Raw genomic sequence first — 15407 nt, 5'->3', positions numbered from 1 at the left:
TAATATCAATGGAGTTGGTTAAAATATTCGAAACAAAAAAGTACACAGTAAATGTAATATCTATACGTATGTTACAAAACCGGCTTCCAGATGGGCTCAGTGGATTAAGCTTTTACATTATATGATTATGATTGCAGCATTAAATCCTAAATCAGCTGGAAAGGCAATGACAAACAACCTAGGGTATTCCTTGCTGAAACATGGTGATTCTAAATTCATGTAAACATATTACCAAGTGGGATAACAATTAAATCATTTGATTCAAAATCTTGAAAGCACATTTGTTTGAATACTACTTTTCTGGGTTGTAATGCCTATATTTAAGCTCTTTCGTAAACCTTAAGCAGTGTAAAAACATCACCACAATGTTGCCTTTTATATCAATGGATCGATTACATTTGTGGTTGGGCAGACGGGTGGAATAAAGCATGGATGAAAAGCAGCCGTTGAACAAAGCTCTATGCACCCATTTATGAGGAATTTATTTATTAGGTACGCACATGGGGGGAGAGGGAGGAGGGGCTGGATCGTTTAGGATCAGTGTGTCCAAGGTGTATACAGGAATGGGGGAGTGTTGAGGTGTGGGGCAGGCAGACAAGGTAGAGCAGGGGGGCATTGCATACGTTTAAATCACGATTGTTGATACATAGGAACATTATATTTGTATTATTTTCCAAAAAAAATTTCCATAATTTAAAAGCGTTTATTCAGTTTCAAAGTAAAGTCTAATATTTAAGAAGCTCTCAAATTTAATTTATGAATGATTTGTCTTGCATTTACGTTAAAAGTATAAAATGTATACAATCATATAATGGTTATACATATCACAAGGTTCACTAGAAGGCCTCTCAAAATGGGAAGCCCGTCCTCAGCGTTTTGTACTCAAACTAAACTTAATGAAAACTAAAGCTAAAAAAAACGTACATTTTATGAATCAGTCTTCTCCATGTTCTCATTATAAAGGTTTCTTCAAAATTTGATGACAAAAGCTCAAATTGTAAATAAATAAATTAAAAAACACGGAAGCGATCTAAAAAAAAACAGACATCGCGAGCTGAAGCATGCTGGGCTGGTTGATAAGGCCTATTTCTACTCACTTTACCCTTTGACATAATGAAGCTTTTATTAATTATTCTTCTCCATGTTCTCATAATAAGGGTTTGTTGAAAATTTGATGTCAAAAGCTCAAATGGTAGGAAAACAAAAAACAAACAAAAAACTAGAACAATGTGACTGTGTCGCCAATATGCCTCCACATAGTCCCACAACAGGTAGATGCCATCACTCTGCATATGTATGGGTACGGGATCACATTGATAAAGTTTCATGTTGAATGGATAAGGTTCGTTTTTCTATCCAAGATGGCTGCCAAACCACGTGACCTATGACAACATTTTCAAACTATATGCAACAGTGCTGTTAGATGATATTTGTAAAATTTTGCATCGATAGGATGAGCGGTTTCAGATATAATTATTTAATATTTTCCACCAATTCAATATGGCTGCCAAACCATGTGACCTATAATGTCATAAATTTAATATTTCAATACGAATGGGTCATAGATCATGTGCATGCAATTTCAGATTTTTAGGATATGGAATTCGATGAAAACATTTTTGGCTGGTATACCACTTCACCTATGTCATCATTTTCATATTTTTGTTCCCCATTGGGAGTACTTGACAATGTGCCAAGTTTAAAATATTTCCATTCAGCGGTTTCCGAGAAATAATTTTTTTATTATTTGCTTTTAATCCAAGATAGCTGCCATACCATGTGACCCATGACGTCACAATTATCATAAAAACATTCTGCATGGGTGTCACTCCTACGCTGAAAGTTTCGTTTCAATCGGACATATGGTTGCTAGGAAAAACGAGGTTTAGCCCATACGGATGGACGGACAACCCGAAAACATAATGCATCCGGCGACTTTGTCGGCGGAGGCATAAAAAAACATCACACCCGTGTTTGAAGGAAGCGGTTCAGTTTGGCATTTTTAATATGAAATAGGAAAAGCCAAGAAACTAACGAAACCCTTTAGAGTTTCCTTTTGTAATTACCCTTTAGAACCCATTAGAATTACCCTTTAGAACCCATTAGAAGACACTTTAGAACACATTATAATTACCCTTTAGAACCCATTAGAATTAGCCTTTAGAACCCATTAGAATTACCCTTTAGAACCCATTAGAATTAGCCTTTAGAACCCATTAGAATTAGCCTTTAGAACCCATTAGAATTACCCTTTCATGAGAGTGCGAAAGTCTGAAGCCTCGTCCATTCGAATGTTTGGGTCCTCAGTGTCATTTGGGTCCTCATGGTCCTCTGGGTCTTTTGGAGCCTCATGGTATTTTGGGTCCTTGAGGTCTTCTGGGTCCTTGAGGTTTGACCGTAATGAACAGTCGCGTTAAAAGATTTCCCTTTGAAACCCAACTCAAAGCCTTTAAAACCTACCGTACCCTTATGAAGGGGGACAGATATCAGACATCTGTACAAACGTAGAAATGTGCAAACACACACTATTTTTACTACTTACTAATTCCATTTGGTGTCGTTTTATGATGTTAAAGAAAACTTGTTTTAATCTGTTAATGGTAGCTCCCTGTATTCGCATATGTCTGACGAGTTGTTTTAAACCATTACTAAGTTCAGTGTTGTGTGGTTGCTCTCATGGTCCCAATTATTACCTCCACCACTGAAGGTGGGCGGAGGATATGTTTTTCTGCCTGTCTGTCTGTTTGTGTGTCTGTCTGTCTGTCTGAACAGGATATCTCAATGTTGTTTGCGGATTTGGACAAACATTGTTGGGCTGGATGGGTGTGTGACAAGGACGAACCAATTCGATTTTGGGGAAGAACCAAAAACGGATCCAGATACAATAATTTTTTAAGTGATTCTTCACCATTGTGCGTTCAGACCAAAAACGATAAACGCAGAAATTAGCATCATTTTTCAAAAAGTTGTGGACGAGATATGACAAAACTAGTTGGACGAGTTGGTTAGGTGACAAGAACAAGCCAATTTCATTTCAATTCAGGTCCGAATCCAGATTCGGCCTATCAGTGGGATACAAAACCATTCTAGTTTCACCTGCAATTGTAACAGATAATGAATAGCTTCTTAGGAATATTGCTGTCCAAGAAAGGTATTCGTACAAAGTGGAATGGAAAAGCATCTCATTTTTCAAATAATTTGGTGTGAAAGTTATTATTATTGATATCGATTTGTAATTCTATAAAAATTAACTGAAGTGGGTCGTTGGTTTTCCTTTTTAAATTCGAGTTATTTTGGATAGATATCATGAATCTGATCAAATACAAACGCATTATTAATTGCCAATACATTATCAATGAATCAAAAGACATTTCCACACCTGTTCCATTGCTTTATTCCAGGAAATCCTTTTGTTTTCTCTATAATTTGGCCCTTTTGAAAATGCATGTAATTTTCTATCTTTCACTATTCTGAGATCACCTGTGATAATGTGTTTATGATGTTGATCTGTAAATATGGAATGTTCACAATTACAATGATGTGTGTGCTATTTAACCATTCCTCTATGTCTATAGATTGCAAAGTTTCCTTGTTGAGGATTTTTCCTTTCCCCTAATTGCATTTCCCAAAGTGTATACAACCCTTGGTCTCCCTTGGTCGGTGTCTCTGTCTGTCTGTCTGTGACTGTCTGTCTGTCTGTCTGTCTGTCTCTCTCTCTCTCTCTCTGATTTCTGTCTTTTTTTTCTGGAAGTTTACTCCACACTTCCTTATGTTGTAGTATTTTCACCACATTGATAATTTCCACCCCATTTCTTATCAAACATAATTTTGATTATGTCTGTCTTTTCTTTTCGTTTCTCTTTGTACATTTTATGGTAATTAATCAAATCCAGAATTGCTTCCATGTGTTGGATTGGTGATTCCACTTGATCATCCTCTTCCATGAATATGTTAACGATTTACAAAAGTTCTTTCATATATATATATATATTTTAAGTATTCATCTTATTTCTACTGCTAAGTAACCTACAGATATTTGTTTTGTTAAGATTTAACCAATCATTTACAATTTGTTGTGGTGTGTCTGTCACTGGACGTTTACATCTATAATTATGAACTTGTGTCTCTGAGAGTGTTGTCTGAGAGTGTTGCGATAAGGTGTCTGAGAGTGTTGCGATAAAAACAGGTAATTATGTTTTGGCCATTATATATATATTAGTATAAAGCCCGTCAAAAATGATGGGTTGGAACAGTTTTTGACGGTACAGTCGCGTGAGCATGCCAAAGTGAAGTCTGGGCCTAGTGTCAGATGTGCTTATATCATCTTTATTCATTAGACATCATACATACGTAAATGAACACTCATTTTACTCTACACATATTGCACATCATGTGCAGCAAATTTCACCTCCCTGTGTCTTGTATTTATTGTGATTTAAAAAAATACCACTTCTGTACACCGACCTTGAGGCACAGTTTGCAAGCTACCATCTACAATTCCAATGTAAGAGGCATAATTACTCTTCTTTTGGGTCTTCGGAATCCTTGGGGTTTTTTTGTGTCCTCTGGGTCATTGGGTCCTCAGGGTCATTTGGGTCTTCAGCGTCTTTTGTGTCTTTTGGGTCTTCTGGATCATCAGCGTCTTTTGGGTCATTTGAGTCTTTTTGGTCCTCGATCTGGATCTTTGGGGTATTTAGGGGTCTTTGGGGTATTTTGGGTCTTTGGGGTCCTCAGGGTCTTTTGGATTGTTTGGGTATTTGGGGTCTTTAAGGGTCTTCAGGGTATTTTGGGTCTTTAGGATATTTTGGGTCTTTTGGGACTTCTGGGTCTTTTTGATCCTTTCAGTAGCTAGGATCGTTTGGCTCTTTGTGATCTTTTCGGTCTTTGGGTCTTTTCGGTCTTCAGGATCTTTTCGGTCTTCGGGGTCTTTGGGATATTTTGGGTCTTTACAGTCTTCAGAGTCTTTGGGGTATTATGGGTCTTTAACAGTCTTCAGGGTCTTCAGGGTACTTTGGGTGTTCAGGGTCTTTGAGGTACTTTGGGTGTTTGGGGGCCCATTGGGTCTTCAGGGTATTTTGGGTCTTTGGTTTATTTTGGATCTTTGGGGTCTTTGGGGTATTTTGGGTCTTCAGAGTGCATGGGGGTCTTCTGCATCCTTGGGGTCATTTGGGTCCTCTGGGTCCTCAGGGTTGTTTGGGTCTTTTGGATCCTCAGAGTCTTTTGGGTCTTTCTTTGGGATATTTTGAGTCTTCAGGGTCTTTTCAGTCTTTTGGATCTTTGGGGTATTTTTGGGTCTTCAGGGTCTTTTTTTTTTTTTTTTTTTTTTGTATACAAGATCGAGGCTCGTGAAAGAGCGAACATTAATCACACAGAAAGACAAACAGACACACAAAACAAATAACATCGGGAGCGGTAGACAAGATGGGGAGAGAGGGGGAAGGACACAAACACAACATTTGAGAGCAGGGACCGAGAGACATGGAGACATCGAGAGAACTGTGGGAGGGAGAGGGCTTTGGGGGGGAGGCATGGGAAGGGGGGGGGGTGGGAGAGGTATAAAACATATGGACACTGCCAAGACTTCCAGGAAAGAAGTTGGAATTTCAAACAAGGTGGATCTGGGGTGAATTAGTGGGGGTAGAAAAGATCAAGGTTTTGGATGGGGGAAGATAAGAGATGGTGGTGAACAGCTGTTTTGAAGACCTGGAGGGAGGAGTGTGATTGAAGTGAGTGTGGGAGTTTGTTCCAGAGGCGGGAGAAAAGAGGCATGAAAGAGTGAAGGTGAGCAGAGAGCCGAGATTTCGGCAGTTTAACCATCAGAGGGTGGCTGGCAGATCTTGTGCGACCTGTAGGAATATTTGGGGGACAGAGCACAGAGAGAGCTGGGGGAGCAAGGCCGGAGAGGAGTCGGTAGAAGACAGAAAGACCACCTACCTGCCTGCGGTGAGTGAGTGAAAGGCCCTCAGAGATAGCTTCATCGCGGGAGATTCCAATGATTCTGAAAGCTTTGGATTCAACAGCGTGAAGCCGAGCCAGGTGTGAGGCAGGAGCACCAGCCCATAGGGGAGAACAGTATTCCATTGAGCTGTGGATGAAAGCCTTGTATGTGGTGAGGAGCTCAGGTGTGCCGAGGAAGGACTTCGCACGACGGAGGATGCCCAGTCGGCGACTGGCTTTGGAGGCCAGCTTGGAAATGTGGTTTTCCCAAGAAAGATCATGGCAGATGGTGAGACCCAAAAGCTTGAGCGACAGAACTTCTTGGAGAGGATTGTTGAGAAAGTAGATGGGAGGGTTGTCCAGTCGATCTTTTCGGAGAGACATAGTAAGAGTGTGAGATTTGTCAGGATTGAAAGACATGTTCCACATGTTTGACCAGTCTGTGATTTTGTCCAGGTCTTCAGAGAGTGAGGAGGCTGCAGACTGCCGATCTGAGGGAAGAGGAATGGAGCGGCAGAGAGTGGAGTCATCAGCAAAGAGATACAGAGGATTTTCCAGAGAGTCGGAGAGATCATTGATAAAGACCAGAAAAAGCACAGGGCCCAGCACACTGCCTTGGGGAACTCCAGCCTGAACGGGAAGGGGAGATGAGAGAAATCCATTCAGGGCCACACGTTGACTACGACCAGAGAGGAAGTCCGCAAGCCATGCATGGAGATTTCCATGGATACCATAGGAGGAGAGTTTGGTGAGCAGAGCTGGGTGCCAGACCGTATCGAAGGCACGTGATATGTCAAGGGAGACAGCTCTGATTTCGTGTTTGGCATTGAGGACCTCCATCCATTTTTTGAGACAGCAGAAGCAGCATGTCCAGAGTAGAGTGACCTGGTCTGAAACCAAATTGATGATCAGAGATCAAGCCATTGGAGAAGAGGAAAGATTTCATATCCGAAGCAATGATGGATTCCATGACTTTGCTGATAATTGGGAGCAGGCTGATTGGTCTGTAGTTGCAAGGATCTGTTTTTGCACCTTTTTTGTGTAAAGCGGTAATGTTTGCTGATTTCCACGATGCTGGCAGATGACCTTGAGCAAAGGATAGGGTGAAAAGAACAGAGAGAGGGTGAGATAGAGCGGCAGAGCAGGATTTTAGGACCCGTGGGCTGATGCCATCTGGTCCAGTTGCAGAATCAGAGTCGAGGTTTGACAAAAACTCCTCCACCTTGTCAGGAGAGAAGGTCACAGAGTCCAGGAGCAGTTTGGTTCGACTGGGAAAGGTGGGAACAGAGAGAGATGGGTTTGGGACTAAGGATTTTGAGGCAAACACAGAGTTGAGGCATTCGGCTTTGTCACGTGCGATGTCAACTGTGTGGCCATTTGAGGTAAGGGAGGGGATGGAGGGGGAACAAACACCAGAAACGGATTTGACCAGACGCCACCAGGATTTGGAGGAAGGAGACAGGTTTGAGAGTTCATTCTTGAGTGAGGAGAGATAGTGCTTCCTGGCACTCCTGAGGGTAGACACACACTTGTTCTGAGCTTGGTGGAAGGAACTGAGATTTCCTTCAGTTGGATTAGCCTTCCAAGAGGCAAAGGCAAGTTGTTTCAGGGCAACTGCCTCACCACAAGATTCAGTGTACCATGGACGGGAGGAAGGGTAAGACAACTGAAGGCGAGATGGGATAAATCTGTGCATGAGAGAGATCAGTTTGCTTTGGAAGAATTCCCAGGAAGAATTGATGTCAGAGGCAGTGGAGATGGGAGACCAATCCAGACGATTGATGGCTGCTTGAAGACCGTCCCAGTCGGCCTGAGTGAAATGCCAGACTCGTCGATGCTGAGGAGGCTCTCTGAGAATGGCCAGAGAGATGTCCACTTTGACAAGCACATGATCAGAAGAACCGATTGGAGCAGAAGAAGAGCAGCAGACATTAGCAGGGAAGTTAGTCATAACCAAGTCTAGAAGAGAAGATACTCCATTGGCTGAGATCCGGGTCGGGAAATTGACAGATTGTGTCAATCCCAGTGAGTCACAGAAGTCATTTGCTGAGGTGCCATGACTGGTGAGAGAGGAACCCACACCCAACCAGGTGGCATGATGACAATTGAAGTCACCACATATGAGGAAGAGAGAGTTGGGATGAGTTGATAGAAGTTGGTCCATGTTGTCAGACAGTGAAATGTAGATGGAGTCATCACTGTTTGGGGGACGGTACAGAACACATATAAACAAAAGGTGGGAGCGGAGAGGAAGCCGTAGCCAGAGGTACTCCTGGGGGTGAGGAGGAGAGAGGGCAGTGCAAGGAGAGTGAGGAAGAGAGTTTTTGATAAAGATAGCCACCCCACCACCAGGCCGAGGCTCAGGTCTATCATACCGGAGGAGGGAGTAACCAGGAAGAGATATTAAGGAATCAGAGACATCTTGAAGGAGGAAAGTCTCTGTTAAGCAGATCAAGTCTGGATTGTCAGAAGCAACCTGTATGGAGAGATCAGTCAGGTGTGAGCGAAGGCCCCGGATGTTTGAGGTCCATACCGTTAATGAAGAGAGAGGGGGAGCATCGGGTACAGGACAGGGGAGGGGAGGAGTAGGGTAAGATGAAGGATGAGAGGGGGAGGTAGGGAGAGCAGTTGTTAGTGTGTCAGCGATTGCAGAAGAGTTCCAAGAAAGGGAAGGATGAGGAGGATGAAAGGTTTGAAGGTGAAGGGATGAGGCACAGAGAGGGGTTGTTTGAGGGGGGGCAGAGGAAAGAAGAAGGTTGGGGGGGGGGTGGAGGTATGAGATAGAAGGGAGACGAAGTGGGGAGGAGGCAGCTTTGAGGAGGAGGGGGGAGGAGGGAGAATTGGAGAGGAATGGTATGGGGGGAGATTTGAATGGGAGGGGTTGGGGGGGAGTTTTGAAGGGGAGGAGTGAGGGGGGAGTTTAGGAGGGGAAGGGCAAGGGGGGAGTTCAGGAGTGGAAGGGCAAGGGGGGAGTTCAGGAGTGGAGGGGTAGGGGGGGAGTTTAAGAGTGGCGGGGCAAGGGGGGAGTTTAGGAGTGTAGGTGCAAGGGGAGGGATTTGGATGGGAGGGGCAAGAGGGGAGTTTAGAAAGTGGATGATTAATGAAAGACGAACATTGAAAACAAATTGGGTTTGTTGTGATTTTCAAGTTAGCAATCCGGTTCAGAATGATGGAGGAGGGATGGAATGAATGTGAATTTAGACCATGTAGTGAGGGAGACGTATAAGATATTGAATTTCTTTTTTTTGAGGTGGAATGAGTTGGAGAGGAAATTGAGAAAAGCCTTTTAAATAGGAAGAAAAACAGCGTGTTGTAAAATACCACTGAGTAAAACACTGAAGGGGAAAGGTTATACATATTTAAATAATATTTAAACAGAACCGTGAACAATCTTATGTGCACAAAAATACCAACGGGGGGAGAGCCGAGAGGGACCACCACGAGTCACGTGAAGGGCAAACGGTGGATGGCAAGGAGTTAATGGGGGCGGGGCGAACAGCACACCTGGACAGAAAATACAGGATGAGTCAACAGTACACGTGGAGAAAGGAAAATAAATGTTTTTGGTTTTTTTTTTGTTTGTTTGGTTTTTGGGGGTGGGGAGGTGGGGATTTAGAACGTTAGACAGAGTATTATGTTCGGGGTAGAAGGGAAAAAAACTAAGAGCCAAGCAAAACACGATTAAGATAACAAACACCGACGGGGGTACAACTACAAGGCCGCACACGAGGAGCAGAACACGATTAAATAATTACAAGTTACAGGAAATTCAAACCAAAAGTAACTATAATCAAAACAATAACGCATGGACGATAAAATAACGAGTTGAAATTTGACAATCTATCTGGGGAAATGGGGGAGAAACACGTGGTCGAAGAACGAACGAACGAATAAGAATGAATAAACGAATGAGAACAGAGAAGGAAATGTTTTTTTTTTGGATTTTTTTGAGTTGTGATTTACACAAGGAAGAGGGCTATGGGGTGAAAAGATTGGGAAAACAGAGAACGAAAGTTATTGGATCACAAAAACACGGACCGCTGAGAGAAAAACAAAGCCTCAAGGTTGTACAGTGTTCACTGTACAACTACAAGGCCTCAAAACACGACCCGAATTAACACGATTTTCAATACAGGTATGAAAGATTTGCACCGAAAATCTTCGTCGGGAGACAATATATACAAGGGTCTTTAAGGGTATTTGGGGTATTTTGGGTTTTCATGGTCTTTTGGGTGTTGGCGTTTTGTTTGGTGTTTTAGGGTGTTTTGTTTAAGCCTGGTGTTGGCTTAGCGGCTATGGTGCCGGCTTGGGATCCTAGGATCCTGGGTTCGAATCCCGGTCGATCGCTAAATTAACACCAGGGGGGTTGTCACTCAGCCTGTCATCCTTCCGAGGTCGGCAAATTGAGTACCAGCTTGCTGGGATGAATGATCCCGGTGTGTACCCCGGTTTAGAATAGGTACACCGTATCCCTGCACATCGTAAGAGGCGACAAAGGGTTGGCGCCAGGAAGGGCATCCGGCCATAAAAACATTGCCTCAAACAGGGAACCATGATTGTCATGGGACCCGCAAGGCTAACCCCCCGCTCTAGCGGAGAAAATGGCCTTAAAACGATCATTCATTCATATATATGGTCTTTTGGGTCTTTAACAGTCTTCGGGGTCTTTTGGGTGTTCAGGGTCTTCGGGGTATTTTTGGTGTTTGGGGTCCATTGGGTCTTCAGGGTCTTTTGGGGTATTTTGGGTCTTTTTTTTTTTTTTTTTTTTTGTATACAAGATCGAGGCTCGTGAAAGAGCGAACATTAATCACACAGAAAGACAAACCGACACATAAAACATATAACATCGGGAGCGGTAGACAAGATGGGGAGAGAGGGGGAAGGACACAAACACAACATTTGAGAGCAGGGACCGAGAGACATGGAGACATCGAGAGATCTGAGAGAGGGCGAGGGCTTTGGGGGGGGGGGCATGGGAAGGGGGCGGTGGGAGAGGTATAAAACATATGGACACTGCCAGGACTTCCAGGAAAGAAGTTGGAATTTCAAACAAGGTGGATCTGGGGTGAATTAGCGGGGGTAGAAAAGATCAAGGTTTTGGATGGGGGAAGATAAGAGATGGTGGTGAACAGCTGTTTTAAAGACCTGTCATGGTCTTTTGGGTCTTTAACAGTCTTCAGGGTATTTAGGGTCTTCAGGGTATTTTGGGTCTTCATGGCCTTTTGGGTCTTTAACAGTCTTCAGGGTCTTTTGGGTTTTCAGGGTCTTTTGGGTCTTCAGGGTATTTTCAGTCTTTTGGATCTTCGGGGTCTTTTGGGGTATTTTGGGTCTTCAGGGTCTTCAGAGTCTTCAGAGTATTTTGGGTATTTTAGGTCTTCGGGGGATTTTGGATCTTCAGAGTCCTTAGGGATCTTCCAAGTCCTTGGGGGTATTTTGGGTCCTCAGGGTTGTTTGGGTCTTTTGGATACCATCTTGGAAAAACTTCACACCTCTATATCTCTGAAACCTCTCCATGGGGAAAAAAATGAAACGTGACTCATTGTCAAGTACTCCCCATGGGGAATAAGATATGTTAATGATGATGTCATCGGTGCCTTCGTTATGCCGTCATAATTCGACAAGTATAACGCTTCATCTGATGAGTATGATATTTTTTTTTACTGCGACTGTTGGTCAAAAAATTTTCACGATCGGAGCGCCTCCTCCTATAGAATATTTTAATGATAATTATGACGTCATAGGTCACATGGTACAGGCACCATCTTGGAAAAACCAAAAAACCTTGCACCTCTATAATCTCCAAAACTGCTCCATGGAAAAAATTGAAACGTGGCTCATTGTAAAGAACTCCGCATGGGGAATAAGTGTTGTTAACGATGACGTCATTGGTGCCTTAATTATGACGTCATAATTTGACAGGGACAATGCTAAGTCTGATCAGTTTTAATTTTATTTAGTGTGATCTACGCAACAATTATATTAGAGAATATAAATTTATGATGTCATCGCTCATGTGTTCTGGTACCCACATTGAATCAAATTTTTTTTTTAAAACCCTCCAAAAACAGAAGAGTTGGTCACACAAAGTTGACTGCATAGGGTAAGTATTCCATGAATACCACTTGTTCTTTCATTCAATGTGTGTGTGTAAGCAGTTCTTAATTCTTTAATCCAGAAAACCTCTCGACACTTGCATAATTGTGCGCAATTGTTTTTATCTTATTAACGCCTTATACCCTCCCATGCAAACACACACACACACACACACACACACACACACACACACACACACACACACACACACACACACACACACACACACACACACACACACACACACACACACACACAATTGCAAATCTCCATCTCCAGACTGCATGGGTACCTGTGTGGGAGACTGCGTGTGGGGTGAGCTATGTATGAGGGTTGATGACAATGTTTGTTTGTACTCATCTTACCATGCTTGGGCCACATGGCCGATCATGCCTGTGCCTTTATCTTCACCCTGTTAGCCGAATGTATCGATTTCGTTCATCCATGTGTACTCATGACCAATTTTTTTTTTTTTTTTTTTTAAGAATGAACTTAATCCCATCTAATACCTACATCCTTTTACAATTTAACATACACATTTCATGTACCAGCAATAGTCGTGCATCTCTCTGGTAACATTTTTTAAACAGTCGTAAAAATTATGAAATTCCATCTGTCCGAACTATCAATTAGCACATTTACCTCGCCGGACGGCAATTCATCACCATCAACTTAAAATTAGAAGTCAGGTCCCAAAATATATAACTTCAAATTGGGGTGAGGACAAAGGGACAAAATATCCAGCAATATATGCATGCATAATAAAGAAATGGCTCTTCCATGAAAACCAAGGCAAAACAAAAGAGCTTTTTTTTTTTTGAACAAGCTTTGTGTTTACCAGTATGAATAACACATTCGTAGACAAATTCAATTAACCATCTCAAACAATTAAATCCACCTTTCCAGTCCTCAAGAGACAATGGGAACAAGCTGTCACTGAGCAGAAAACTTTTTCAGAGGAGTCTGCATTTTGAAGCAAACTGTCAAATCCCGGATAATGAAAACTGATCATTTATTCCATTTACAAACTACACTCTCAATAAGTTCACCAAGTTAAATAGCCAAAGTGACCTTTCCTGTGGACTTTGTCCCCTTCCAGATGCAGAAGTAGCAGATAATCCAACCAACAAGGAGACATCCAGCTAGTTCCCAACGCACAGACCCAATATCCTCAATTCCTGCAGAAATCTTCAACACTCGGCGCCTTGGGGTTGAGAGAAAATGTGAAGGGAAGAATTTTTTTAATGGATTGTGGATGAATCAAGAATGGACAATTTGCAAGATTTTGTTTTCAATTAAGATTCTTTTGGATCCCTGGATCTACTTGTGCATTTCAGTCCTTCGCCTCATTTGCTCTCACATGTAAAGGCACTCATGCAATTGTTTGACAAAGCGAAATTATTAAATAACATAGATAAATGAGAACATAAAATTTGTAATGTGTGTAAGATTAATGGTCTTACTTTGACAGAAGCTGTGTCTTACAGGATTGTGCGGAGGTAGCGCACTTGCTGTTGACCTCTCTACCAATGGTTTGATTCCCGATCCGACTATAAACACATGTCGGATCGGCACTTCACAGGCGGGGAGTTGAATCACAAAGTGTGCCGTCCCTGTGCGGACGTTAAGCTTGGGGTCCCATCCAGCATTAGTTGTTGGGCATTAAAGATCCCATATATCGTCTCTCAAACAGTAGGAGAGTTGTTGCCCTGAAAATTACAAATTCCTCAAAAATAGAATTCCTCCAAAAAGCAAGCTGGGCTAGTTGGTTTGTGAAAGCTTGGGACAAATATTTCCAAGAAATAATTGAAGGCAGTTAAGGAAATAGTATAAGGATGGATAAAATCAACAAGATGAGACGTTGTGAGCATTAACCTTGTGTTTTTTTATTAACACGTCTTTTGTGTTCATCACACACTGAACCCTCCGGCATCCGTCGTCGTCGTCGTCGTCTGTCGTCGTCGTGTCAACTTTTCGACATTAACACTCCAGCGTCCACAAATATCAACCGATTCTGATCAAACTTGACATGCAGCATCCTTACCCCAAGGACCAGGTTGCTATTACATTTCAGCCCGATCCGTTGAAAAATGGCGAACTTAGGCGACCATTTTGTTTTTGGTCATGAAAACGACATTAACGCTCTAGCATCCACAAATACAAACAGATTTTGATAAAACTTAGAATGTTTAACCCTTACCACACAAAGTAGGTTGCTATTGCATTCCGATACGTCACAAAATGGCCGCCATATTGTTTTCAGCTCCGAAACGACGTAAAGACGTTTCCTTTTATCGACACAACTATATTTCTGCAACATTGTTGCAAAGTGTAACATTGTATCAATTGTAAAACAAGGACAAGTATAAGGATACAAGGACCTTAAAATTATTACACAAGGTTGTTGGCTTTTCATTTAAGTCAAATCTAGTACAGACAACTGACCTACTTTAAAGTTGTCCAGCCAGTTCAGTTGAGTTCTGCTTCCCTGGAAGCTCTAGTTACTTATACTAGGGCATGCCCGTACTATATATATATCTAAAATTATATCCCCCCCCCTCTATTTACATGAAATGGTTTGGTCCAAAGCGAACGGCTTGCGAGTACGGTGACAATCCCCCCCCTCTATTTACATGAAATGGTTTGGTCCAAAGCGAACGGCTTGCGAGTACGGTGACAATCCCCCCCCCCTCTATTTACATGAAATGGTTTGGTCCAAAGCGAACGGCTTGCGAGTACGGTGACAATCCCCCCCCTCTATTTACATGAAATGGTTTGGTCCAAAGCGAACGGCTTGCGGAGTTTGGTAAAGAAATCGCCATAACGTGCACAAACGCGCAGGAAAGCGAAAGAATCGCAAATTAGCTTTAATTAGTTTTAAAACATAGTTTAACGCCAACATAGCGGCAACATAGTTTGCCAACGTGAAATAAATGAATACGCTCTCAAATGTGCCGTCCGAGGCAGAGTCTGTTCGGCACGTTCGGCACACGTGATAGCTCGCTGCTCTCTGATTGGTTGAATCGTTTTTTGGACATAGCTCGGTAACTACTTGTCCGATTAATATGAAACCTTGAAAAGGCACATCCTCGGGTCCCCATCAATATACCTGGCAAGTTTAAAGTATATCGGACCCGTGGTTGTCGAGAAACAGCGGTCACAGACATACAGACATACATACATACATACACACAGAGATTACTGGAATTATAGATAGATGATCGTGATTGTGATTATGATGACTAGCAAACAACCTGTCCATCTATACAGACGGGTTAATTCCCCCACATTTATGATGTGAGAGGAATATTTCACTTTGACTTGCAATGCCGGCTTTCACCACATCATACGCCATATGATGCACACTTGGACAGAAA

The 15407-nt window shown here is 42.4% G+C and overlaps 1 protein-coding gene across 2 annotated transcripts in view; it reads right to left on the bottom strand.

Annotated features, from left to right (window-relative positions):
* The window catches only part of LOC137425158 (sodium- and chloride-dependent GABA transporter 3), an 87349-nt gene that overhangs the window by 17542 nt on the left and 54400 nt on the right, over positions 1-15407 (bottom strand). For both annotated transcript variants that reach the window (XM_068113300.2, XM_068113299.2), the window contains exon 6: positions 13102-13234. In XM_068113300.2, the coding sequence (XP_067969401.2) occupies positions 13102-13234 (133 nt within the window). The remainder of the gene's footprint in view (positions 1-13101; positions 13235-15407) is intronic.

This window comes from Myxine glutinosa, chromosome 4 (assembly GCF_964187855.1).
Source record: "Myxine glutinosa chromosome 4, kmMyxGlut1.1, whole genome shotgun sequence".
NCBI classification, from domain to species: domain Eukaryota; kingdom Metazoa; phylum Chordata; class Myxini; order Myxiniformes; family Myxinidae; genus Myxine; species Myxine glutinosa.
Note: the sequence above shows the minus strand (reverse complement) of the source record. Positions and strands in the feature narration are given on the sequence as shown.